Here is a 27,224-nt window from a genome sequence, read left to right as displayed (position 1 = left end):
ATTTTGGATGTAATTCTCCTCTCTAGCCGGAAAGGCTGAGAATACTTTTTCCCACTCCCCCCTATAGGGAATGAATGAAACTGTTTGAGAAACAGTCTTTCAGGGATCTGTTAATACATCGTGACTAGAGCCACAAAGGGCGCGGAAGTGGTGAGGCAAGACGGGGTAGGAACATCATTGTGACGGCGATGGGCAGCCTTGCACGGAAGAGAGGGCAAAAAGGGCGTGACTTAGTAGCTGATGAAAAGTGGGGGATGGACAAGGGGTCCCTCAATCCAACTGGCCCATGGCACCCAAGCTTGAGGCCGGAGAGAGGACCCCGACGTAGGGGACGCAGGCGCCCCTCGCTTCCGCTGCCTGCCGCCCTCCCTCTAGCTTTGGCCCTCCCGGCCGATACGCGTGCACCCGCTCGGCCAGGCTGGGTGCGCGCCCGGACAGTCCTGCGCATGCGCGGCGTCCCGGGTGCAGGTAACCGACAAGAGAGCGCCTTCCCCCGGTGTGCGCCTGCGTCGTGGGGAGGCGCCCAGGTGGGGCGGGGCTTAGGCGCCGCGCGCGCCCTCGGTCTCGCCCCAACGTTTTTCTGGCGGGAACGGCGCACGTGTACCTTCTTCCCAAGAAACTGCTGTTGGTAGGTCGTGGGCCCCGGCTGTGTCCTGAGAGTGGGACGTGGGCTCAGGGACGCCCGGGGTGTGGTGGGGTTCCCCAGAGAAGCCCTGCCAGAGCCCCCCAAATCCTAGGGCACAGTCCCCAATATCAAGGCCTTCCAAACCTTGTTAAAAGTTTTCGTGAAATCCTGATGAAAACCCCTCAGAAATACTGAGAAGGACTCCTAGGAAATGTGATAGATGACCCCTGAAATCTTGTCAGAATCTTCTAGAAATTCTGTCAGACTTCTCCCTCAGACCCTCAGACTTCTCCCTCAGACTACCCCGCAAAAATCCTGTTACGCTCCCTTCCCAAATCAGAGAACCCCCACCCCTCCCCGCGCCCCGCCGAAATCCTGTCAGAGATTCCCGGAAATCTTGTCAAACCCACCAACAATCCTGTCAGGTTCCCCTCCCAAATCCTATCAGAGACCTCTGAAATCCAGACACCCCCAGAAATCCAGAGACGCCCCAGAAATCTGGTCAGAGACCCTCTTGGGACCCAGAGACCCCTTTAAAATCCGAACCCCTTTAATTCCTGCCTGTGTCCTCCTCCTGCTCCAGCCTCCCTGTGGAAGACCCTCCGTGATTGAGGAGAGCCTCCCTCAGCCCCTCACCGGGAGTTTATCCCTCAGTCCCTGTCAGAAGCACCCGGTGCCAGACCCTCCCCCCCCCTCAGATCCCACAGCCATCACCCCCCTTCTGCACCCTCCAGCATTGTCCAAACCCTGGAAGGCTCTCTCTTCAAAGGCTGCTTTTTCTAGAACATTCTAAAAGCTGCCAAGAAGCGTGCACTCCATGGCTGTGGACCCGGCTGGCGCCAGGGAGAGCAGGGTGTGGGGAGTACTTGGTGAGGAAAGGCATGACGAGCAGGTGGGGTGAGGACAGACAGACCCCAGGTGACCCTATGTGGACCATTTGCCCCAGTGTGCCTAGTGCAGCCCCGATGGGCATAGTTGTCCAGCGTAATTATTAATAGCACCCTTCTCACTCTTTTACTTTTTTTTAAAGTTTTTAAAGTTTTTTTAAGTTTGTAAGTTTTTTAAGTTTTTTTTTTTTAAGTTTTCTTTTTTTCAACGTTTATTTATTTTTGGGACAGAGAGAGACAGAGCATGAACGGGGGAGGGCCAGAGAGAGGGAGACACAGAATCGGAAACAGGCTCCAGGCTCTGAGCCATCAGCCCAGAGCCTGACGCGGGGCTCGAACTCATGGACCGTGAGATCGTGACCTGGCTGAAGTCGGACGCTTAACCGACTGTACCACCCAGGCGCCCCAAGTTTTTTTTTTTAAGTTGAGAGAGACAGTGTGAGCTAGGGAGGGACAGAGAGAGGCAGAGAGAGAATCCCAAGCAGGCTCCTCACTGTCAGCACAGAGCCCGATGTGGAGCTTGAACTCACGAAACTGTGAGATCATGACCTGAGCCAAAACCAAGAGTCAGACGCTTAACCGACTGAGCCACCCGGGTGCCCCAACACTCTTCTCACTCTTGAAAGTGTCCTGGGTTGAGGGGCGCCTGGGTGGCGCAGTCGGTTAAGCGTCCGACTTCAGCCAGGTCACGATCTCGCGGTCCGTGAGTTCGAGCCCCGCGTCAGGCTCTGGGCTGATGGCTCAGAGCCTGGAGCCTGTTTCCGATTCTGTGTCTCCCTCTCTCTCTGCCCCTCCCCCGTTCACGCTCTGTCTCTCTCTGTCCCCAAAAATAAATAAACGTTGAAAGTGTCCTGGGTTGGGACGATAAGTCAAACGGATGGTCAACCTGGTTATAATGGAGGTAGGGCAGGGCATTGTCAGGGCACAGAGGAGGGAGTCCCTCACTGGTCCCTAGGGGACCCCAGGGACTCAGGGAAGGCTTCCCAGGGAGGCTGTGAGCCAGGGCAGGGGCCACATGTGAGGATGGTGCGTGTGGTACCACCTGGGCCTGGGAAGACCATGCAAAGGTGCAGAACTCCCACGGCTGTGATGAGCGGGAGGGACCTAGAGGTCAGCCAGTGGAAAGAAAAGTGACAAAAAGGGGCAAGGAATTGCAGGGATGAAGACTCTGTCCCACACCAGCCAGAGGGGCTAGGACTTAGCCCTGAGGGCACTAGGGATCCATGGCAGGGATTGGCGCAGGAGAGAGATGGGGTCCAACTCGCACAGGAGGCCAGTAGTTCCAAATACAGACTGATATGGCAGAATGTCGGTAGCCCAGGGTGGTGTGGGAACCCAGGGACGGCAGCTGGTTCAGAAACATTTTCCCAGAGGAGGAGATAGATAAGCCAAGGCAGGAAGGGCTGGAAAGGAAGGCGTCCCAGTCAGATACCCCGAGGTGGGGACAGCCAGTCCAGTTTGGGGGAGAGCACGCAGTTCAGATTTGCTGGAACAGCAAGTGTGATTTGGGGTAGGGAGGCAGGCAGGGCCAGGCTGTGCAAGGCCTTCAATGCCAGGTCCAGGGTCTAGGCTCTGTCCCTGGGGTACTGGGGAGCCACGGGAGAACACTGGGCAGGTCAGCTCTGGGGCGCTGCTGGGGATGGACGGGGAGGGAAAGACTAGAGACTGGGAGGCCGGGAGGAGGGTGGGCCCAGGGCCCAGGGGGAGAGGATGGAACCCAGAGCTGTAGGGAAGGAGAGGAGGGGTCAAGTTAGAATCATAGGGCAAGAGGGACAAGGCTAGGGACTTGACAGGCTGTGGGGAGGAGGTGGGGGAGGGAAGCAAGGAGGCAGTGACCCCCATCCACCAGCCCCCTCTTTGATCTCTGCTGCCCACTCCTTGGCCCCCCACTTTCCCAGCCCACACCTCCAATTCATAAAACAGGTCTGAGCGGGAGCTGCTCTGGTTGAGGCAGGGGTGGGCAAACAGGTTCTGAGAACCCAGAGCGGCCTGGGGCACAGGTGGGGCAGGGTGGCTGGTCTGAGGAGGCCATTCCCCTTTGTCCTTCCAGGAGCTCTTGGAGCAGACGATCCTTTACCAGTCCCTCCCAGTGATGGGGGCAGGCTGTTAGTTTCTCCAGCAGCTGTGGAGCGACCAGGGTGGCCCATGGATGTCCCGGAGGGCCAGGCGGGTGGCCCCGCTGCAAAAAGTAGGTGGCTGGGCCCCTGTTCACCCCAAGGGAGGATGGGGGGGGCAGTGGGTGAGTGGGTGCCACCTTGGGGGCTTGAGAGAGGTGGCTTAGGGTGACTGAGCCTCCACTTTGGTGCCGGGGTGGGAGGGAGGGAGCTATCTTTGATGAAGTGCCGATGGGCGCCCACCTGTCTGGATACCGTGTCTCCTTTGCTCTGGGGAAACTACAGCAGAAACCTTAGCAAGCTCTGTTCCTTCCTCCCTAATGACCTGCTGGGTCGCCCCTCACTAGTCATTCAGATCTCTGCTTTCTGAAAAGCCTTTCACATACCCTCCCCTCTCCTGCTTCTCTTCATAGCACTGCTTAGTCTCTGTCTCTCCCACTGGGACATGAGTTGGGTCTTTTTTTTGTTTTGGGGTTTTTTTTTGGTTTGTATTTTAATGTTTGTTTAATTTTGAGAGAGAGAGTGGGAGCAGGAGAGGGGCAGAGGGGGAGGAGGACAGAGGATCTAAAGTGGGCTGTGCACTGCATTGACAGCAGTGAGCCCAAGCCTGATGCGGGGCTTGAACTTACAAACTGTGAGATCATGACCTGAGCCAAAGTCAGAAGCTCAACCGACTGAGCCACCCGGGCGTCCCGACATGGGGGTCTGTCTGTTTTATTCACTCTGGCATTCCTGGTCCCTAGAGCAGTGCTGACCAACATGTGAGCCATAAATGTAATTTTAAATTTTGTTACTAGCCACATTTAAAGGTAAAAAGAAACAGGCAAAATGGAATGGGAATAATAGATTTTACTTAACCTGATGTGTCCAAAATGGTATCCTTTCAGCATGTAATTAATATAAAAATGTATTAGAGATATTCTTTTTTTTTTCACACTAGGACTTCAAGATCTGGTGTGTGGTTTACACTAATAGAGCATCTCAATTCACACTCGCCACAGTTCAAGCACTCAAGAAACTTATGTGGCAAGTGGCTGCCCTGTTGGTTAGCGCTGCCCTAGAACAATGTCTGACATGTAGGAGCTCAATTATTGTTCTTGATTTGTTTGGATGGATGCAAACCAAGGGGGTGTGAAAGCCGGCTTGGGGAGGAAGACGCTGGGTTGCCCTCTCTGAAATTCATCTGCTAAGTGGGAGAGCCCAATGTGATGGGGGAGGAGGCTCCCACCCTTGGGGAGAGGCAGGGCCGCTTTCTGAGAGGCTCCCAGCATCCAGCAGCAGAGCCTGCATCTTTTCTCAAAGCCGCAGGCCTGGACTCTGGCCTCAGGAGTCTTTCCAGAGGGGAAGGTAGGAGGCAGACACCTGGGTGCGGGAGGCAGCGCCAGGGCTGGCGGACCGAGTGACCGACATCAAAACTTCTCCGGCACCAGCAGAGGGCGTGCGGGCCCGGAGGATCCCTTGGGCCGGGGCTGAGCCGCCTTTGGGAGGCTCCTGAAGGAAAGGGAAGGCCACACCCGGGAGAGATGGAGACAGAGGAAGGCTGGGGGGAAAAAGCCAGAGAGACAGCAGGGCAAGGAGAGAGAAGGCTTGGGGAATGGAGAATCACTGAGATATGGGAAAAGAAGCCCAGAGCTGGAGACACGGGGAAGAAAATGGGGGCAAGGAACACAGAGACAGAGAGGCAGGGCCCCAGGGAGAGAGAGATGGGGAGGAAGATGGAGAGAAAGAGCCAGAGAGAAAACTAGAGAAGGGCAGAGACAGAGACACAGAGAGAGGTAGAGACACGGAGGATGGAAATGAAGGGAAAGGAACAGAACAGCACAGGCAGAGTGACATCTTCTTGAGGGGCCCCAGATAGACATGTGGGGGTCCTCTGAGCCAGACGTCCTGGGTTGACTCTGGCTGAGCAGCCCTGGGGAGTGACCTCGCTGGACCTCAGGGTCCTCCTTCATAACCTGGGGAGCACAGTGAGAGGCGAACACTGCAAATTCAGGTAAAGCCCCAGCATGGGCCCTGGTGTCTCCTCTAATTGTGGGTTCCCTCTCCCCTTCCCTAATAGCATGGGTTCAAACCTGTGGGGGCTGAATGTTAGCTCTCTACAATGAACCCTGGAGATTAAAAGGAATTAGAGCACCCATGGGTGCCTGGCTGGCTCAGGGTCGTGAGTTCAAGGCCCACATTGGGCATGGAGCCTACTTAAAAAAAAAAAAAAAAAAAGAGCCAGGGCAAGTTCCTAACTACTCTGTGCCTCACTCACCTCATCTGTAAAGTGGGGCTACAAATAGCAGTGGCCGTGGTCCATACAAACCCTCAGAAGAGGAAGGGCACCTACTCATTTGCTAAATGAATGTTCAATTCTGTTATCGAGCCTCCACCATGGGCCAGGCCTTCTGCCCAGAGCCTTTCCAGATTTTCTCATTTCTTCTCTAGGAGGGAGGGAACACCAGCCCCATTTTCCAGAGGAAGAAACTGAGGCTCAGAGAGTCTGCGTTCCTTGCTCGGGTTGCCCCTTGGGCCAGCCAGACCCAGCAGCCTGTGCCAGGCCTGCCGCAATACCCAGTTGTTCAAGGGTAGGGAGCCTGGCAGGTCACTTCCAGTCCCAGAGAAGTGGACCCCAGTAATCCCTGGGGTAGAGGATCTTCCCCTGTATCGTGGAGAATTTATTGAGTGCCTGTATATGCAGGCACTGTTGATACAGCCGTGGACAGACAGACATGGGGGCGTTTACATTGTTTGTCTGTGCTGGGAGGTCTCTTCCCACACACAAACCTAACCCTCCCAGCCCTGGTAAGGAGGAACCACTACCTGCCCATTTTACTGGTGGGGAAACTGAGGCTTCGAAAGGAGAATGGACTTACCCATAGTCACGTAGCTGGGCTATGAGCTCCTAACCACTCCCCCGCCACTCACCCTACCTAGATCACCCATCCCCTCTCATCTCGGGCCCCTGGCTGTGGGCTGCAATGACGCCAGCCCTGCCTGGGGATTCAGGTAGGAAAGACAACCGGCCCCCCAGGCAGGCTGGGAAACCGGAGATGTGGCCGGCAGAATCGATCCAGGCTGCCCGCGCCTTATTGGATTGTTCCTGGCTCCTGGGCCCCCCTTCACCCTCAGCTCCTCCCAGAATCCTCTCTTCTTTGCCCTCCTCTGCCCCAGCCCCCTCTGAGCAGAGCCTGGGAGGCCAGGGAAGAGAGGAGGAAAGGGTGATTTCAGAGCCTTGTTTGTTATCTGGGCTCCTGAGCTGCTCAGACACAAAGGATTAGAAGCAGGGGGGACTTCCTGGCCTGAAAGAGGGGGCCCATATCCTCAGGATGGGGAGCAAGGAGGTGCTTACTGTTGCTGTCCCCAGCCCGAGCTTCCTGCTGTTCCCCCCCAACTCCAGGTAGCTCAGGATGAATTCACTCCCCTCTGCAGGAGCATAGGACCTGGGGTCACTCCTCTTCTTGTTCCCCTTCTTATGGGCGGGCTGGCCCTCTTGTCTCCTCAGTGTATCTCTGGGACCAGCTGGAGGAGGGGAGCCTGGGGACGCTGCTGAGCTTAGAGGAGCAAATACTCAACTCGACGTTCGAAGCTTGTGACCCCCAGAGGACAGGTGGGGGACATGATGAGAGCCTGGCAGCCCTGGACCTGGGAGACACAAGGAATAATAAGGGACAGAGATGGAGAGGCTGGAAACTGGGGAGCCGTAAAGAGAGGGATGGGCTAGGGCCCTTTCTTGGGGGTCCTACAGACAAATGGGTGATTGTAGGAAGCTTCTGGAAGGATTGGATAAAGGGACCGAGGCCTTTCAGGGTGAGGACATTAATGGAAGAGGGTAGGGCCTAGGGAGAGGGAGGGAGGGCAGCCACTGAGGGCCTGATGGGGCATAGCAGGTCCTCTTGGGTCCACCCTGTGAGTGGTGATGACTGGGCTCCATTTCCAGGTGAAGAGTTCAACTTAGAGGAGGGGAAAGGACTTGCCCAAAGTGTCTCAGTTAAGCCATGGTGCAGAGGTGCTGCCAGCCCAGCCACTGGCATCCTGCTTTCAAGCCATTGCCTGTCCCTACTCCCCTCCCCCCAACTTGCCCTAGACTCCCTCACGGCATGCTTTGTCCCCAGGTATCGTGACTGTGACCCACGTACTAGCCTACCTGGAGGCTGTGACAGGACGGGGCTCCCAGGATGCACGCCTCCAAACACTGGCCTGCAACCTGGACCCCAATGGAGAGGGCCCTCAGGCCACTGTGGACTTGGACACCTTCCTGGTTGTCATGCGGGATTGGATTGCTGCCTGTCAGTTGGATGGGTGGGTCTCTGCACCTCTCCCCTCCGCCCCCGCCGGAAGTCCTTCCTGAGAGCTAACCTCATTCATGCCTGCTTACTGCAGCCAGCACCCTTTGGGCACAGGGACCTACTGTGGTTTGGAGGAGGCTGAGGAGGAGCGAAAAGTAAAGAGATGGGGTTGGGGGGAATGGGGTGGAAAGTCTGAAGACAAAGTTCCTGGGATGGGGAGGCAGAAATAAAAGGGGCTGGAAGGAAAAGTTGGGGTGTTAGGGGGCTGACTGAGGCCCCTCCCCATCCCTTCTCCAAACGCAGGCCTTGCCTCTCCTGCTTTTCCATCTGGCCCAGGGCTCTTGCCATCTGGCCTTACCTTCCTCCCCGCGGTGGTGCTGTCCATGCTCTCTGGCTCTCACCTGACCCGGCCCCTCCTCCTGCCACCAGCAATCCCCCTTCGTGGCTGGTCAGGATTGGGGGTGGCTGCAGGGGGCTCTAAGCCTCATCCCTTTGATACAGGGGATTAGAGCTGGAAGAGGAGACAGCCTTCGAGGGGGCCCTGACCTCCCAGCAACCGCCATCTGGTGAGACTACTATATATAGAATGAAGCAGGAAGGCCCGGGGTCAGACAGTGGAGGGACTTCCCACCTGGAGACAAAGCCAGGGGCATAGGGTGGGACCCTTGGAACCTTAGCTCCATCCTGGAGCTGTGAGTTTGGCTTTCTAGGCACCTCCATGACTGCCTTCCCTCCTTTCTTGACCTTTTGGGGTTTTTTTCTTCAGGGGTTGGTTCCAAGTCCTCCTCCTAACCCCAGCCTATCACAGAGGCCTGTAAGGCCCTGCCCACCTCTCCTTGTCAGCTCTCTCCAGCTCCCGCCTGCTCTCTAGTCCCTGCTCCCTTGGGCCTCCTGGCTCAGCCTCTAATGCACTCAGTGCCTGCCCACCGCGGTCCTCCCCTCAGGTTATTCCCCCTAAACTCCCCACACCTGGGGAACCCTCTGTGGGGAAGCCCTGGGAGGCCCCAGGCTAAGGTCCCTGGCAGTCCAGGCTCACTCACAGCCCTCCTTTCCTGTAAAAACATGATTAACCGATTAAGTTACCTGCCGTGCTATTTGGTTAGTTGATTCGCTCACCATTTTATCCCTAGGACCTCACACACAGGAGGCGCACCGTAAAAAGTGTTCCCGTTATACCTTATAAAACCAAACAAAAGCAAAAAAAAAAAAAAAAAAATACAGCTTCCTGGACATTCCCTTAAACTTTCTCCAGTTGGGCTTGGGGGCCAGGGGAGGGTCAGGTCAGCTCCTGTTGAGGAAACACCCCTCTGGGTGGGGGAAGGCTGGAGGCCAGGAGGCTAGGGATGAGGTTGTGGTGAGGAGAGGGCGAGGAAGGGGAGAGGGCGAGAGGAGAGGGCAAAGCCTGAGCCAGGACTGGCTGACACAGAGAGGAGAGGAGGACAGAGAATGGGGAAGGAGGGCAGGAGGGCCTGGGCTCCAGTGGACTGTGGGGATGAGCCAGGACAGCCCAGTGGCCGGGAGGGAGGGATACTGGGAGGAAGAACAGGTTTGGGGGCAGCTAAGGTGCTGCCTCATCCTGGATATGACGGAATCGGGGCTATGAGTGAGGGCCAGCTTTTGCTCAGGGTACCAGTGAGCAAAAGGCCTTTCACTTGGTGGATGTAATTGTAGCCCCAGGAGTAGATGACATGACCCACAACAAATGTGAGGGCGAGGCTAGCGGAGGCCAAGCCCGAGTTCTGGGGTGGCCCAACACCCAAGGTCACCGGGGAGCCCACCACCCTGTCTGTCTTCCCCAGGATGCCCAGAAGCTGAGGAGCCAGCCAACCTGGAGAGCTTCGGAGGCGAAGACCCCAGACCTGAGCTGTACCTATTCTCTCCCCCGCTGCCCTCCAGCCTCCATGTCATAGGGCTTGGGGTCCTTCGGGTGTGGGTGAGGGATGGGGGGAGGGGTGCTGTGCTGATGGCTCCAGGAGAGCGGGGCAGTCTCTCTCCTGTTTCTCTCTCTCCAGAAGAACCTCATGTCCCCACCACCCCCACCCCAACCTGGGAAAGGAGGTCGGAGCTGTGGCCAGTGACCTGCCCCTCCCTGACCCCAGGCCCGCCACAGCTGACCTGCTGAGCAGCCTGGAGGACCTGGAGCTCAGCAACCGCAGGCTGGCCGGGGAGAACGCCAAGCTCCAGCGCAGCGTGGAGACAGCGGAGGAGGGATCTGCGCGCCTCGGGGAGGAGATTGCAGCCCTGCGCAAGCAGCTTCGCAGGTGGGCCGGGGCACCTGTGTCCCTCCTGACCAGGCTTTCCTCCCCCCCCCCCCCCCCCCCCCCGTCACTCTCCTCTCCACATGCTCTCTCCGCACCTCCTGCCCTGTCTTCAACCCTGCACTGTCCCTTTCTCTTTTGCTCTTTTTCTTTTGTGTCTCCCTAGTTCTTGTCTCTTGGCCTCTTGGGTTCAGACTTCCCTCTTCATTTTTCTCTGAGTCTCCGTATCAGCAGCCTATCCCTTTCTCTATGCTCCTGTCCATCATGATTCCCCTATTTTAGTCCTCCTGCTTTCTCTGGGTCTCTGTCCCACCCCCTTAGTCTTTTAGGTAGAAACTGGGTCTCTGTGCCCCACCCCCAGGTCTCTGTTACTTCCAGCTCTGAGTGGATCTGTCTCTATGGTCTCTGTTTCCCTCCTGCGTGGCCCATCTGCCCCGCCCCCACTCAGTACCCAGCAGGCTCTGCAGTGTGCCAAGGCTGTGGATGAGGAGCTGGAGGATCTGAAGACTCTGGCCAAGAGCCTGGAGGAGCAGAATCGCAGCCTCCTGGCCCAGGCCCGACAGACGGTGGGTTCTGGGCAAGGGGCACGAAGGTGCCTTCTCCCTTTCTTAAAGAGTCTGAGCAGCGGTGTCTGACTGTGAAATAGGAAGGTGCAGAGGTTACCCTGGCTTCCTCCCTTCCTCCAGGTCCTGCTTGCTCCTGACCTAGGGCTCAGATCGATTTGCCATCCCTTTTATGACAAAGGGGACAGCAGGAGCCATCAGGGCTCCCAGACCCCTTCTCCCAGCCTTGCTCCTTAATGACCCAGACCCGAGATGTGTTCCCAGGTGGGGGAGAAGGGCAATATGGGGGCAAGGAGGTCCTAAGAAAGCCTTTGTCCTCTTTCGCGGCTGCTCAGGAAAAGGAACAGCAGCATCTGGTGGCCGAGATGGAGACTCTGCAGGAGGAGGTGAGCTGAGGCCCAGTGCCCACCCCATCCCTTCCCCGGTCCTCAGGATCTTCCCCTCCCCGCCCCGTCTGCCCCAGACATCCTCAGTAGCCTGCACCCACTTATTCTTTCAGTCTGTAGAGGGAGACCCCAGAATCCCAATAACATATGAATGTTTCTGAAGGTCACATCACTGCATGTGAGGACTGCTATGGTTAGTAAGAGTGAGGGGCGTGGGGCGGACTGCCTGGGTCCATGCTGGAGCTGCCTCCATAAGCATGGGTCAGTCTATTGTTTCTCTGTACCTCAGTGTCCTCACCTGTAACAATGGGCAAAATAATAGAATCTCCCTCACTGGGTTGTGTGAGATTTAAACAAAAGGATGCTTATAGAGTATTAGGTATGAGGCAGGACCATTGGAAGTGTTCACTGAAAGTTAACCAGTATTGTTCATATATTAGCATTTTTATGGTGGAAAGAATACAGGCCTTGAAATCAGCGAGTTCAAATCCCATCTCTGCCACTTACAAGATGGGCCACCTTTAGGCATGTGACTTCTCCTTCCCGAGCCTTTGTTAAATCCAGATCCATCTAGTCATCTTAGATGGAAATGAAACTCATCAATTGATAATGAAAATCGTCACTACCCCCCACAAGATGGCATCTAAGTTGCTGGAGACCCACACAGCATCTCAGTGCTCCAGGAGGTGGCGGTCCTCGCTCAACATCTGGTCTCTCTGCTGGTCACAAGATTGATGTTCATCATCCCATCTGGTCCTCGTCCTTAGTCACCACCACACGCTGGCATCCACTGGGAGGCGGGCATTGCCTCTGGTGTCTGGATGTACAGTCCTCACTGCACCTGCTGGTGGTGGCCCTCTGGACCCCCCAGCACATGGGGGCCTCTGGGGCTCTCCCTCAGCCACTTCCATACCCTTCAGGGGCCAAAGAGGAGGCTTGGCTACTTCCCTGAGACTCTTTGTGGCCATAGGGGGCCTCGTGGGTCTCTCTCAGCCTCTGCTTCTCACACAGCTATCTCTATTCTGTTATTCACAGGCCTTGTTGGGGCTGAGACTGAGCTGAGAAATGCTCTCTGATTCCCAGACCCCCCAGGGGTTGTGTTGTTCAATAGCATCCTTCCTCTTCACCCCCCACCTTAGCTAACCCGGGGCTGGGGGCTGGCTCAGGGCATGTTTCCCCTCTACTGCTCTCTTTTTTGACCTTCCTGCACCCCTACCCTGACCTAAAGATCTTTGCTGAGTCCAGGCAATGATATTGATTCTGCCCGATCCCCCCAAATCTCTTTGTCCTACATCTGTATTGTAGCTTTTGTATTCAAATCCAAAACTTCTCCACTATTGTTCCCTGGCTCTTCCATGAGAGTTCCATCATTTGGAACAATGGGAATTGCCACAAGATGGCTGCCACAATGTGAGGCATGGGGTGTAGCCAGGAAGTAACTGTTTCTTCCAGAACATCACTTTTTAAGAACAGGGAGAAATTCTCCCTAAAGCCCTATGGCAGACCCTCCCTCTTCTATGTTACTGGACAAAGTGATATCATATGATTATAGCCAAACCACTCCCTGGCATGGGTAATCCAACCGCTGATGGGCCAGAATACTTACAGCTCCAAGGAAGAGAACACAGAAGAAATGGTGGCTTCAATCCAAAAGGCACTCATTTCTGTAACAAGAGGCTTTGAAGGTCTCTGGATTGGTTTGGTGATTCAGGCTTGTTCATCTGCTTGTGGCCTCGTGATCACAGATGGCTGCAGCAGCTCTGCCCTCACGGTCTCATCCAAATCAGGACAAAGAGGGACAGGGGAGCCCAGCTAATGCTTCTCCCATAGGTCTCTTTTCATCAGAAGGAAAAGGCTTCCCAGGAGCACCCCCACTGTACCCACCACCCCAGCATACCTCTCTTCCATCTCACTGGCAAGAACTGGATCGCATGACACCCCCAGCTGTGAGGGAGGCTCAGCCTCTGGAGTGAGAGATGAACAAGTCAGAGGGGGTGACAATGGCTGCTGGGTTAGCTAACAAGCCACTTCTGAATCCTCCGAGATTTCCATCTCATTCACCCCAGACCAGGACCCACCTGCCCATGTGGAGAGTGGACCCCCAATGAAAGCAGAAGAAAGAATAAGCAGGGTGAATTGCAGCCAGAAGTCTGGGCCTCCTCCCAGCCCAGAAGGCCCACTGCCAGGTCGAGTGCCTTGAGCGGTGCCTGGGGCATCCTAGGCGCTCGATAAACCAGAGCTATTCTTGGTTGCTTCCCCTCCACCTATCCCCTCCCCTCGGCAGCCTACAGAGCATCTATAGATCGAGTTCTCAAGTTACAGTAGAATAATGTTAGACTAGGGGACACTCAGACACTCAGTTTTCCTACAGAGAATCTACAGAGCAGGGCTCAGGTTACTGCAGAAGAAGGCGGGAGAGGCTGAGTAACCAGGTTCCCTGCCGAGTGGCCCAGGATCCAGCCTGCAAATCCCCTACCAGGTGGACAGATGTTGACACAGCATTCCTGGTCCGTCCTTCCTCTGCCCTTCACCTGGCAGCCCAGGCCGCTGAGACTGAGCGTGAGGGCCCACTGATGGAAGATTTGGAGCCGAGCCAGCTGGAGAGAAGGAGGAGCTGGCCTGGGTATCCCCAGGGGCATTGAGAGGAGGGGTGTGGCGAGGGAAGTCCACCTGCCTCTTTGCGCTGAAATGCTTCTTGCCCATGGCTGCTTCCCATCGAAGTCAGTGCAAGTTGCTATAGTATTGGTGCCTGGAAACTCCAGACTGGATTTGGGGCCATTTTATTCTCAGATCTCACAGCATGGCTGGCCTGTGCTGCCCTCTCCCAGCCCCCTTGTTGTCTCAGATAATTCTCCTCACCCTGGGGGACTCAGGGTGCCCCAACACTGCTTCTTCAGGAACCCCCTCATCCGGGCTCCCACAAGGCCCAGGGGCTAAACCTCATCAGAGTCTGCCTCCCATGTTGTCATCATCTACTTCTGCACCAGTCTCCACCTCTAGCAATGAGCTCCCCTGAGGGGAGAGACGAAGCTGGTTCCCTGTTCTCACCCAGGGCTATGTCTGGCTCAGAGAGTCTGGGGGTTATAATTGCAGCATTTAGAGTCAGATTTGGGTTTGAATCCACTCACTCACCATTTAAAGTTTCTTAGTCCCTCCACTCCTCAATTTCCTCTGCAAAATTGGGACAGGGGAGGTCATCCCGATAAAAACATTAACACTTGGGACAACCAGACATTACATTCTTCCTGAATGGTGCAAGAGGACACGTTTAGCAGCACCCATGAAATCTTCCTGCCAAAAAATGGAACAGGAGCTTGGCCAGGGCCCTGGATCTACTCACCAGTTTAGAGGAAATAAAGAGGTTGGAGGAACGGGGTGAACATCCCACACAGGGAATGAGAACTCAGTAAGTCAAATCCAAATGCTCCTGTTCTACAGGACAAATAACCTGATTTCTTCCACAAAAGAAGGGCCCAATGCCATGGTTGGGGAGGTAGGTGACCACTGTCAGATGAAAAGGAGACATTTCAACTAAAAGCCACGGTGGACCTCATTTAGATCCTCACACAAACTTAAATAAATGTGAAAAGACATTTGTGAGATAACTAAAATGAAAAAATGAAACAAAAATATAGGGAGTGCCTGGCTGGCTTACTTGGAGGAGCGTGCAACTCTTGATCTCAGGGTTGTGAGTTCGAGCCCTATGTTGAGTAGAGAGATTACTTAAATAAATAAACTTTTTTTTTAAAGCATGAATTCAGTATGAGACAATAGTAAGGAATGATCCATTTTAAGATGATAGTGGTATTGTGAGTTTACTAAAGTAAAAATTCCTCAAGTAGGAAATAAAAATGCCAGAGTAGTTATAGGTGAAATAATGTGATATCTGGCATTTGCTTTTGAATCATCTGTTAAACAAAACAAAAGCCTTGGAGGATAGGGGAGAAACTGGGGAAATGTATATAATTATCAAGGTTGGGTGATGGGCCGTGCACATTCATTGTACTATTATTTTCACATGTGTGTGAAAAGCACTTACAAAGTTTTGAAGATACCTTTAAAATTATACATTTTACATTTCCTGAACATGTTGGTATATGCCAGGCAATTACCATATACCATATATGTTTTGTGCTTATTATATGTAGTAACATGTGTTTGCATGAATTATCACCTGTATAACCCGGGGCAAGTTGCACAACTGTTCTGTGCTAGACTTGCCTTCATCTTTACAATGAGGTAGTAAAGGGGTATCTGTATGGCTCAGTTAGTTCAGCGACAGACTCTTGATTTCAGGTCAGGTCATGATCTCACAGTTCATGAGTTTGAGCCCTGCGTCAGGCTCCACACTAACAGTGTGGAGCCTGCTTAGGATTCTCTCTCTCCCTCTGTCTGCCCCTCTCCCACTATTTCTCTCTCTCTCTCTCTCAAAGGAAATAAACTTAAAAAAAAAATGGGGGATAAGAAATGAGTTAACACTTGCAAAGCACTCAGTACAGGTTAGCAGTCACCATTAGCTCATTTAATCCACACAGCAGCCCTATGAAGTAGGTCTATCTCATCTCCATTTTTTAAATCAGTTTTAATGTTTATTTACTTTTGAGAGAGAGAGAGAACGCGAGTGAGGGAGGGGTAGAGAAAGAGGGAGACGCAGAAACTGAGGCAGGCTCCAGGCTCTGAGCTGTCAGCACAGAGCCCAACGCGGGGTTCAAACTCATGAATTTGAGATCATGACCTGAGCCGAAGTCGGACATTGAAATGACTGAGCCACCCAGGCAGCTCTCATCTCTGTTTTTACAGACGAGCACCCAGTGATGCACAGAGAAATCAAAACTGAGATCTTACAGGATGGTTGGAGGGATTAAATGGGCCAAAACATAGAAAGTGCTTAGCATGAGGCCTACTGCATATCAGCTGTTCAGGAAATGTCAGCTGTGAGTACTAACATGTGCCGGAGGGGACATGACCGGTTGTTCATTCTTCCAGAACGGGAAACTACTGGCTGAGCGGGACGGAGTGAAGAGGAGAAGTGAGGAGCTGGCCACAGAAAAGGACGCTTTGAAGGTGGAACCTCTTCCTCCTGCCATTTTTACCAGTTTCAGCCACTCTGGCCTAGTGAGAACCGGGGACTTCCATCAAGCCATCAGGCTCCCAGGGCTCCGGGCAGCTTGGCTGAAATCCCTCTCGGGATAGCTGATGTCCAGAGACATCGTGGGAGGTTGAGGAGAGGGGCTCGAGAGAGCTGGGTGGGCCGGGGAGGGCAGCGCCTGCTGAGGCAAGTCCCGGAAGGCGGGACAGATGGACGGGCTCCTTCCTTGGCAGCGGCAGCTCTTTGAGTGTGAACGCCTCATTTGCCAACGAGATGCTGTCCTCTCTGAGGTGAGGGGCCCTAGGGTGGTAAGGGGACATTCACCTTCCATATGTGCCTGGCCATCTCCCGCCCCTAGTCTAGAAAGGGAGGTCCCGCCAGGATCTCCTCCATGGATATGCAGCCTGGAGAGGTCAGAGGGTTCCCTGCTCCCAACACCAGGCTCACAAGCATGACCCTGCAGGATCTAGAAACCTGGTGCTTTCCCTCAGGCCCTAGCTCTTCCCCCCAAGCTCACCCTTCCAGTCTCCCTACCCCTTGCCTCAGTGTCTCTCTGGGGCTGGGCCCAGTCTCAGTTACCTTTGGGCCTTCCCAGCGTACTCAACATGCAGAGAGTCTGGCCAAGACCTTGGAGGAGTACAGAACGATGACCCAGGTAGGCGGCTGCCCTCCCACCCTCGGCCCCCTGCCCAGCCCCGCTCTTTTGCCATCTCTGGGATCTGCTGCCTCTCTCTGTTCCTGCCCATCTTTTGTGGAGTCTCTATACCTGGTTTCTTCCATCTCTACTACTGTGTGTCTCTCCCTCTCTGTTTCCATCTCTCTCTCTCTGCCTTTTCTCTTGCTCTCTGCTCCTTCCTTTCTCTCTCACTCTGTGTATCTCCATCTTGGGTCCACTTTCATTCTTTGTGGGGGTCTTCTCACCGCATCTCCCCTGCTCTTCTTGCTCTGTGTCTGCCTTTCTTTGATCTAGTCTGTCCGTCTCCAGGGGTCACTACTCTCTGTTGGTCCCTGGTTGTTATGAGTCTCTTACACCCTGCTTGTCTTTTGCCCCCTTGTGAATCTGTGTCCATCCATGTCTTTTGTTCTGTGCGTCTCCATCTCTGCCTTCCTTTTCTTAATTTTCCTGGCCAGTAGGTTACCTTCTAGGTTCCTGCTGCTCTCTGTCTCTTTTTGGCTTCCTAAGTTTCTTCTCCTTGTCTCTTGGGAATATGTGTCTGGAGAGCTCAAAAAAGTGGGGGAAGTAGAAGTGACGGTAAGGGGAGCCCAAGGCTGGGAGGTAGAGAAGAACAGACAGGCCAGGGTCCCCCACTGCCCCCTTTGCAGGAACTGAGGCTGGAAATCTCACACCTGGAGGAGCAGCTGAGTCAGATCCATGAGGGGCCGGATGAGTGAGTGGAACGTCAGGGGTGGAGGAGGCAGGAGGAGAGCCCAAAGGCAGGGACCCCCAACCTCCAGCCACAAGGTGGGCAGGGCCACGACCCCAGAGTAGGTGGACCGAGGGGTAGTAGGCAGGCACAGAGAGAACCTTCCCCCTCCTGACGGTGTCACTAGGCTACCGGAAGGGGCCCAGGTGAGAAGAGCGGGCTGGACCCAGGCGCTGCCCCCGTCACTGGGCGTGGAGATCCAGGCCATTCGGCAGGTGGGCCCAGCTCCATGGAAACACCCCAACCCCCGGCCGGCCACGGCTCTGACCCAGCCCCGATTCTCACCCCAGCCCATCTGCCCCCCAGGACCATCTCCATCCTCAACCCCATCCCTACCCCGACCCAGCCTCACGCCAGTCCCCTGCCCTCCCCCACCCCATGCCTCAGCCCATCTCCATCCCCATCTTCTGCCTTCACCCTGGCATCCCTGGTCTCAGAAATGCCTTCCCTCCCAGAAACAAGAAGTGGCAGACTCTGCTCTCTCCAGCCCTCTCTGTGGAGTGTGGCAGTGGGAGGAGGTCATCATCGAGACTGAGACAGACGAGGAAGCTGAGTTTCCACCTGAAGCCCCAGCTGGGGCAGAGGTGAGCATGGGAGGGGCTCAGAGACCACCGGCGTCCAGGACCTGGGAAAGGGGCCTGGGGCTCCACCTGCCACCAGCTTCTTGCCCATCCCACAGGCAAGTGTTGAAGGGCCTGCTGGACACAGAGCCCAAGCCAGCAGGACACCATCCCTGCCCCCTAGAGACCAGCTCAGGAGTGCAATAGACCGTAAACAAAGCAAACACAAATTGCCTGCTGGTAGTTTTTGTCAGGTGGAAAACACTGTCAGGAATCATTATTTACCAGGGTCTGCAGGGGGAAGGTAAGACGTGAAGCGTTCTTCCAGACACCGGAAAGATACGTTAAGCTTTTACTTTTGGGTTTTTTGGGGGTGGTTTTTGCATGTGTGTTTTCTTGTTGGTTTTATTTTTCTAAAACTTTTACTTTTTGGATGCAAGCACCTTTAGGAAAAGCTTAGCAAGCCCACTGTGAAATCTTGAACTCAACCAATAGCTGTTGTTTTAGGACTTCTGTAATTGCCTGAACAGTATTTCAACACCCTTTGAAACAACTGGCACAGCTCATCTTCAGTGTCCACAACAGAAAAGTGAGATTTTAATCCATTCGTGCCAGAAGTCTTTGGTTTTTGTTTTTTGTTTTTTTTCCAGAGAAAATATTGCTCACAGCTCTGTAACTGCATCATCTTGAGAATTATACTGCTTCAGAATTACCTGTTTACCATTGGGTTTTTTAATGTTTATTCTTATTTATTTTTGAAAGAGAGAAAGAGAACAGCAGGGGTGAGGCAGAGAGAGAGAGGGGGAGACAGAATCTGAAGCATGTTCCAAGTCATCAGCACAGAGCCTGACACAGGGCTCCATCTCACAAACTGTGAGATCATGGCCTGAGCTGGAATCGGACGCTTAACCGACTGAGCCACCCAGGCGCCCCATGGGTTTATTTATATTTTTAAGAGAGAGAGAAAGAGAACGAGTGGGGAGGGGCAGAGAGAGAGGGAGAGAGAGAATCCCAAGCAGAGTCTGCACCAGCAGCACAGAGCCTGGTGCAGGGCTCGAACTTATGAACTGAACCATGAGATTGTGACCTGAGCTGAAATCAAGAGTCAAGAGTAAGTCAGGACACTTAACCAACTGAGCTACCCAGGCGCCCCTGTTTACCATTCTTAAAGGAGAAACTTGTCTCTCTGCTCACGTTTTCCCTGGATTGAGAGATGCTTCTGTGTTTCCCTTCGACATCAGTGCTGTTTGATTTTTCATTTACCTCCCCCAGCATCTCTGTGAGGTAGACATCCTCATCCCTCATCCTGTCACGTATGGGAAACTGAGGCTCAGATAGGTCACACATCCCCAGTCACACAGCCTATGGGCAGCAGAGTCACAGCCCTCAGAGGAGGTGTAAGTTAGAGTGGATTCTGCTGTGAGCTCTCTGATGCCCCATCCAGGGGGACACGGACCCAGGCTTCTGGCTGCCACCTGCTCTGGGTCCTGGAGCTACCACGTGGAGCCACTTGGAGCCAGAGGGAGAGATTTTGCAGAGCGGCCATCCTAATGCAGGACGATGGGTGTGCGGAGGTGGGCGGCAGGCCCTGAGGGAGCCCAGCAAAGGGGGCACCTGTGTCAAGTGGGAGACTGGAGAGGTGTCACAGGGAAACTGACACTTGAGCTTATTTGGGGAAAACTGGAGGGAGAAGTGGTGTGAGGAAAGAGATGCCTTCCTGGCAGCACAAAAGCATATAACAAGCTTGGAAAGCAGAGGGAGTTGAGGTGTCTAGTGAGCCGGGAGGCCATATCACGACTGGGATTCCCTGAACATCAGGCTGGGAGACTCTACTTTTCTCCATCGAGCCACAGGAGCCACAGGAGGCACAGGAGGGCTGAGAGCGGGGAGGGACAAGGTCAGCTCTGAATGTAGAAAGACCTTGCAGGCCACATGGATTCTGACTAGAGGCCAGGAGGCCAGGGAGGAGGCTGGGGCAAGAGTCCAGAGGATGAAGTCTGAGCCAGGCCAGGGCCCTGGGATGGAGAAAGAGGAATGATGGGCAGAGAAAAGTAGGGCGGGGGGGACACAGCTGCAGGCAAGTGGGCTGGGCACGCAGAGTGCTGGGAAGGGAGAAGCCAGAAAGATGCCAAACTTATACTGCGTCCTAGTGAGATGCAGATCCTGAGGGGCATTTGGGGGGCTACCTGAGGTCAATGGGTACACAAGGCTGGAGCTCAGGAATGTATTTAGAAAACAATATCAAGTCGGTGGTCCGGGCCACACACGGAGATGTCTCCGGAGAAAACAGGACCTGGATCCTGAAGGAGAACAGCTGTGGAGCTGCCCAAGACCAGGAACCTGGGAGGGAAAGGGGATCTGAAGGGAAACACTGGGCCTCCTTTGGGTCCACGTGAGTGTGAGAAGTTTGTGGGAGTACGAGAGGTTTGGGGGACCTGGACTCCTGGGTCCTGAATAGAAAGGGGTCCAGAACAACTCTCCCGTTTCTGGCTTCTGCTCTGAGAGGGATGCAGAGCCAGCCTCAGTGACAGAGCCCAAGAGGAGGACAGGTCCTAGATGCAGGTGGTGAATTCTTTTTTTTTTTTTTTTTTTTTTTAATGTTTGTTTATTTTTGAGAGAGACAGAGACAGAATGCGAGTGGGTTAGGGGCAGAGAAAGAGGGAGACACAGAATCCAAAGCAGGCTCCAGGCTCCAAGCTGTCAGCACAGAGCCCAACGCGGGCTCAAACTCACAAGCTGCAAGATCATGACTTGAGCCAAAGTCAGACGCTCAACCAACTGAGCCACAGGCGCCCCAAGGTGGTGAATTCTTGCAGGTGTCGCAGCCTGGGAGACCTAACCTGTTCTTTTCCCACAGAGAAACTTCCAGGGAGAGCCAGCGCACCCTCAAGGAGGAAGGAAGGAGCAATCGATGTGGTAAGAAGCTTGTTCCTTCCAGAGCCATCCCCCTGCGTTGAGGTAACACCAAATTCTTGAATGAATTTGAATAGCATACAAGGACTGGAAGAGCCCTGGGGGAGCTGCTCATCATTCATTCATTCATTCATTCACTCATTCCTTCACACTGAGGCCACCCTGGGCCTGTGACCCAGGATGAGTCACACCCAGCCCTGCCTTCAGCATCTCCTAGCCTAGAGGGACACAGACTCTGACCTGGCTGGCTCTATGAGAACATCTGACACTTCACTCCACCTGCGGGGGAGGCTTCCCTGGGAGGTAATGCTTGAATGGAGTCCTGTAGGAGCAATTTTCATCTAGGAGACTCTCAGACAAGAAGGCAGTTGTCAGGCAGATGGGACAGCTCAGTCACTAGGTCACTGAACACGCTTCTCCCGAGGCCTCCAGGGAACCCTGGGATGAATGAAACCCATTGGGTCAAGGGCGAACACCCATGTAGTTACAAGACAATTGGGGACTCTAGAATCAGACAGCCTGGGTTCAAATCCCAGCTTGGTGACTTAGTGATGGGGTGGTGGGCCATGGAACCCCAGCCTTGTGATTGTTCCGAAGCTTGGATGCAGGCCTCCAAGGAGAGATAAAGCACTAGATGTCTGGGCCCACTCTCCTCCGGGGCCCTGGCCTTGGGGCCTTCCACACCCCCTCCTCTTTTTCAGGCTCTCCGCTGAGGCAGCTAATGAGGCTTCCTGCCACCAGCCTCTAATTGGGCTCCTCTGAGAAAGCTGAGATTGGGCGGGAGGGGGGCTCCAGAGCTATGACCTTCCCTAGCGTCACCAGGGAGGGGAGGGAGGGGAGAAGGGGCTGAGCAGCGACAGGGGCGGGGGCTGGCCATCTGTTTCCCAGGAGCAGGACAGTGTGATTCACAGATTGGGAAGCAAGGGAGGTAGTGAATCCTGTGGTCCCTAACAATGGGTAGGGGTGAAGGCTCGGATCCGAGAGGAGCTGGGGGAGGAGCCACCTGGGTCCCAAGTAGAAGTCCCAGGGGATGAGACACCTCTGTGTCTGACTGGGGGCTTACCAAGCCTAGCTGACTTTGGGGTGCTAATTGAAGAAACAGCTGTGTCCTGAGGTTGTCAAAGTGGTAGTAGCTGGAGGATGGATCCCTGAACCCAAATGGAGGTGGTAGCTGGTGGTGTGGACGTCTGGGTCTCTGAGGGGCATTTGGGCCAGACAGCTTGAGGTCTGAGTCTCCAAAGAGGCACTTCAGAGAGCTGTAGCCCTCGGGGGAGCAGAGAGTGGATGCTTGCCCACCCCAGAGAATGACTTGTGGGGTGGGGGGAATTGCTCACACAGTTGGCTTCTGGAATCTCAGTCCTAAAAGTAGATCCAGTAAGACTGAGACTCACTAAAAGTGGCACAGCCCACCAGACACAAAGTGGGGGGTGGGGTCTGGACCTGCCCCGGAGTCTGGGAGAGCCCTGAGTCTCTGGTGTCGGGAGAGTAGGAGAAGAGAAGCCATGGCTCCCAGCTAAGGCATCAGCTGGAAACATAGCAGCTGAGAAAGCCAGTTGTATGAAGAGCGTGTTGAAAATTCCCCTGCAAAATACATACGCTGACCTACACACAGCAGTTTGCTCTTGGGGCTCCAGGACACCCCCACGCTCATCCATGATGCCCGGTCTGCATTAAGACCCCTGCTTTAAAGGTTCATCCAGCTCCATAGTGGGCAAAGGGAAGCTAGGCAGAGGGAAGATGCTTGCAGTGACTTTTTTGTCTTCTCAGGTTACCCAGAAGACAGGAAGAGGAGGAAGCAGAGACCCAGGTCAGGGTAGGCAGTCTCCAGCCCCTACCTACTCCAGGCCCTGGAGGAGGTTGATGTACGGGCAGCTCCTCCCAGCCCTCACCCCACACCCCCACTTCTCCTGAGCAGACAGAAAAATCATTTGGCCAAGAGATAACAAGGCCCTTGCTATAGCTAATGAGAGCGGACAGTGCTGTGGGGGGAGGCCTGCAGGCCAGTGGGCGGCCAGAATGTTCCCAGGGGACCCCCCAAGCACATACACAGGGCTGCAGCCGCTAAGCCACAGGCCTCACAGACGTGGCTACACCCCCGGAATGCGAAAATGCACACGCACATGTGCCCACACACAGGAAGGGGCCGGGCCCTCCCCAGCCAGCCCCAGAACTCCCTGGGGCACAGCGCCTGTCACAGCCCCCTTGCCTATCACCACACACACCCGCTGCTTTGTTCCTCATAGCGGCAGGGCACAGGGTGAGGTGCGGGTGACAGTCCCCATTCTCTGGCAAGGAAAGGGAAGGAAGGTAGCCTGGAGAGGAGGGGTGAGGAGCCTGGGTCCTCAGGTTAGGAATGTGAGAGCCCAAATGTACACCTGGTATCTGGGCTCTTTCAGGCTCCAGACCATCCAACGTGGTCTCTCTGAACAGCCTGACCCCAAAGCCACCTCCTACTCCCTTCCATGGAGACTGGTACCCTCCTCAGTTATCCTCACAGCTGACTTGACAATGATCTTTACCTAGCTGTCAGGGTGGGGTGAGGGTTAAGGACCATGTGTAAAGGGCCTGGCGCAGAACAGGTGTACATTAGGTGGCAGTGGTCAAGGTGGTGGCTGAGACTGGTGTTCCTGTTATTCCTTATTGTTACTATTGCCATCAGCATCATCCATGGAACAAAAGTGTGGGTGCGAAAGCCTGAGAGCAACAGAGGGGATGAGATGGCCCCTGAACAAATATTTGGGGCTTTTTTTTTTAAGTTTATTTTTGAGAGAGAGACAGAGAGAGAGAGAGAGAGGAAATGCAAGCAAGTGGGGGAGGGGCACAGAGAGGGAGACACAGAACCAGAAGCAGGCTCCAGGCAGGCTCCAGGCTCTGAGCTGTCAGCACAGAGCCCAACAAGAGGCTCAAACTCACGAACCACGAGATCATGACCTGAGCTGAAGTTGGACACTTAACCAGTTGAGCCACCCAGGCTCCCCTTTGGGGCTTTAATCTTAAGGCACCTGCAGGTTCTGATACAGGCAGGGAGACAGACCCAAAGAGAGTGCCCACGCTGGACTAGGCCCAGCACAAGGTTGGACTCTTGGAGAAGATGAGGTCTCTGCCCTCTGGGAACTTGGATCCTTCCAGAATCAGATGCAAATGGAGCTAGCAATATTGAACAGCACACACAATTACCCAGTGCTCACTCGGTGCCAGAAACTGTTCCAAGCACCCTCCACTATTTTGCTTTTTACCTGTGTTCCCTCAGGCAGACTCTCCTTCAGCCCTGTGAGGTGGGTACATGTCAACGACCCTGTGCCCAGATGGGGAAAGTGGGGCCTGGAGACGTGGGGTGACATTCCAGAAGGACACACAGTAGAAGCTGGCAGAGCTGGGAAGCCCACCTGGTGGTGTATGTCACGGCACTGAGCCCCTGTGTTCCAACCCCTTCCATGCAGTCACTTCTGTCCACTGGGCTAAACCAAAGGCCTCTCCTAATCCAGGAGCCAGTGTCTCAAGTCCGTTTCCTTTGTCCTTTCAGGCCAATCTCCCCATCCCTCTGGGAGACCCTCACCCTGGAGACATTCCAGGAAGCCTTCCTGAGAGGTAACAGGACCCACGGGGACTGGAAGGGACCTGGAGGTAGGGGAAAGTCCGGCATGATTGCCCCATCCTTTTTTCTGCCTAGCAGCCCTGCCAAGCCAGATCTGCAGCGAGCCCTGGTGCCTGTGGTGAAAGAGCTGGTCCCAGTCAGCAGGCCGGACTGGGGCCAGCTCTGCCTGGCCCCCCTGCACCCCCAGCCGCTCAGGTGTGCCCCAAGGCAGTCCCGGAAGGGAGGGTGATGGTCACACACGGGGACATTGCCCACTGCTGAGACTCTGGCAGCTCCCCGGCCCCTCCCTAAACTCTGTACTGCCCCCCACCAGGGTCACCCGGCACCCGCTGATCCCCGCTCCAGTCCTGGGGCTGCTGCTGCTGCTGCTTCTCTCTGTCTTGCTGCTGGGCCAGTCCCCACCTCCGACCTGGCCCCACCTTCAGCTCTGCTACCTTCAGCCGCCCCCAGTGTGAGACACCCTGAGTAAGGTCTAGTCAATGAGCGCCCCGGGACTCTTTCTACTGTTATTACCATTGTTGTGCCATCGTTACCTGGGAGCACCCCAGTTCGGGGACCCCAGATACAGTACTCCAGGATCTGCACCCCCATACTGGGTTTTTAGGTGATGTCTTTTGTTTTGGTTTGGTTTTTTGATATTGGTGACTACATTTCGTAATAGCAAACATATCCAATAATGGACTAAATACTAGGTGGGTATTTTTCTCATGAAATAAGTCTGGAGAAGGACAGCTGTGGGCCCACAGCTCAGAGTCTCCACAACTTGGGGGCCAGGAGGGCTGTGATTCTCTATGATTCTCTTGGCCCTTCCCTTTTGCTCAGGAGATGGCAGGCATAGCTTCACATGTCGCACCTGCAGGAAGGGTGCACCTTTTTTAAAGAAAAAGCGGTAGCCTTCTCAGGGCCAGCAGCAGACCTGTGTTTATGTCTCACTGGCCAAAATCTCTTGTCGTGACCACTCTTAGCTGCAAGAGAGGCTCAGAGACCGAGCACCCTCCTGGCAGACAGAGGGAGAAGGAGATGTGGGACGGGCCCACCCCACAGATGTCCTATGCGGTGCAAACAGCCCATGGGAAATGGACCAGTGTGCCATTTGTTCACTCATCACTTCCTGCTCATTTGTTTGCCACAATTAGACCTTTGAAGATAAAGCTGTAGAAAAACAGGCCCTCCAATGCCAGGCTGGGGAGTGCTGGTTTGCTCCTAAGGATGATGGGAGCTCTGGGAGATTTTATTGCTTGTTTTTGGTTACTTATGTTTTAACTTGAGATGTAAGTTATGTACACATAAATGGACGTGCTCTCTTCGGCAGCACATATACTAAAGTTGGAACCATACAGATAAATGGACAAAATCTTAAAGTCTCAGGTGCATGAATTTTTGCATATGTAAACACCCATGAAAGCAAAATCTGGGTCAAGATATAGAACAGTTTCAGCACTGCAGAGGCTTCATGAGGAGAGTTCTGAGCAAGGGAGGGTCAGAGTCACCCCTATTTAAAGGCAGATAGTGATAGAGGTAACGGTAGGTTCCATGTGAGCCCACAAAATGCACTTACGCCCTCCCAGGAGGATAGAGAGTTTGTCCCAGTTAGGTGGCATCTGTGTGTAAGTCTTGAAAGATGAGTAAGGTTTGTTGCAGTGAGCAGGGACCGACCGAAGGTGTCACAGGCAGAGGGAACAGTGTGTGTGCAGACCAGGTGGTGGGAAAGCGCCTCAGTGTGTAGAGAGCTATAGAAAGCACTATGTTGCTGGGATTTAAAAAAAAAGGGGGGGGGGATTTGGAGCCAGGAAAGAAGCTACAGAGGTGGTGAGGAGAGAGAGAGAGAGGCAAGAGCCCATGAAGGGTTTTGAACACCATCCCAAGTGCCCAAGAAAGGGCTGTGAGCAGGGAAAGGGCAGAATCAATGATGGGTGGGGGACAGAGCTTCGATCCTGCACGGGATGAATACGAAGTGAGGCTGGAGGCAGGAGGTGGGGAGAAGGCTAGAGCCGTGGTCCAGGTGGCAGAGGACGAAGCCTGAGCTGCACTGGGGATGTGGATGGAAAGAAGGGGAAGGGCAGAGAGGCAGAGTGGGAAGGATGGAGACAGACTGATGGCTGTGAAGGAGGATGAAAAAGGAAAGGGCAAGGACAGCACGAGGGTCTGACCCAGTGACTGGTAGACAGTGAAGCATCTCCAAAACAGGAACCCAGGAGGGGGAGTGGGTTTGGGGGAACACCCAGCCCCTGTGGGATGGGGTGAGTGTCAGGGTTCCAAGATGTGGCTGGAGCCCTCAGCCTTGAGCCCACAGTCTGGAGATGGGGGTGTAGGTGTTATTCCCTGTGGATGGTGATTGACATTTGGGGGAATTGCTGAAATTTCCTGGGGATAAGAGAGGGGAGAGGGGAAGACTTCCAGGCACCATTTCATGAAAAGCCTCAAACGCTAGTCAAGACATCTAGAGAAGAAGTAAGGTATGGAAGGAGCGCAGGCCAAGACCCAACCACCAGGCCCTCCAGCCGAAAGCCTGTAAGGCTCCTCCCAGGGTTGTGAGTTT

General features: G+C 54.4%; 1 protein-coding gene across 17 annotated transcripts; it reads left to right on the top strand.

The window, feature by feature from the left end:
• Window positions 1-228: 228 nt before the first annotated feature.
• Window positions 229-26,046, top strand: KASH5 (KASH domain containing 5). 17 transcript variants are annotated; one of them, XR_006590288.1, is made up of 20 exons: window positions 230-468; window positions 3,563-3,700; window positions 7,114-7,218; window positions 7,724-7,910; window positions 8,399-8,463; window positions 9,697-9,763; window positions 9,910-10,158; window positions 10,517-10,721; window positions 11,054-11,104; window positions 16,091-16,219; window positions 16,427-16,483; window positions 16,789-16,848; window positions 17,517-17,581; window positions 17,745-17,832; window positions 18,073-18,201; window positions 21,035-21,093; window positions 22,858-22,903; window positions 24,345-24,484; window positions 24,614-24,678; window positions 24,761-24,838. XR_006590288.1 is itself a non-coding variant. In XM_045045921.1 (20 exons), the coding sequence occupies exons 1-20, from the start codon at window positions 255-257 to the stop codon at window positions 25,138-25,140; spliced, it is 2,232 nt and encodes a 743-aa protein (XP_044901856.1). In that variant the 5' UTR covers window positions 231-254; the 3' UTR covers window positions 25,141-26,046. The 17 variants fall into 17 exon arrangements, 11 of the variants coding, with proteins under 11 accessions (XP_044901856.1, XP_044901855.1, XP_044901854.1 ...); XR_006590287.1 differs by having other exon boundaries at window positions 24,764-24,836; XM_045045921.1 differs by lacking the exon at window positions 24,345-24,484 and adding an exon at window positions 24,999-26,046 and having other exon boundaries at window positions 231-468; window positions 22,858-22,897; window positions 24,764-24,880.
• Window positions 26,047-27,224: the final 1,178 nt, after the last annotated feature.

This window comes from Felis catus, chromosome E2 (assembly GCF_018350175.1).
Source record: "Felis catus isolate Fca126 chromosome E2, F.catus_Fca126_mat1.0, whole genome shotgun sequence".
Taxonomy (NCBI): domain Eukaryota; kingdom Metazoa; phylum Chordata; class Mammalia; order Carnivora; family Felidae; genus Felis; species Felis catus.
This window is presented reverse-complemented; position numbering and strand designations above follow the sequence as displayed.

Coding starts and splice junctions, on each gene's coding strand:
- KASH5 (XM_045045918.1), top strand. CDS start 255: ATGGACAAGGGGTCCCTCAATCCAACTGGCCCATGGCACCCAAGCTTG. Junction 469..3,562: donor GCGCGGCGTCCCGGGTGCAG/GTAACCGACAAG, acceptor TTGTCCTTCCAG/GAGCTCTTGGAGCAGACGAT. Junction 21,094..22,857: donor AGGAAGGAGCAATCGATGTG/GTAAGAAGCTTG, acceptor TTGTCTTCTCAG/GTTACCCAGAAGACAGGAAG.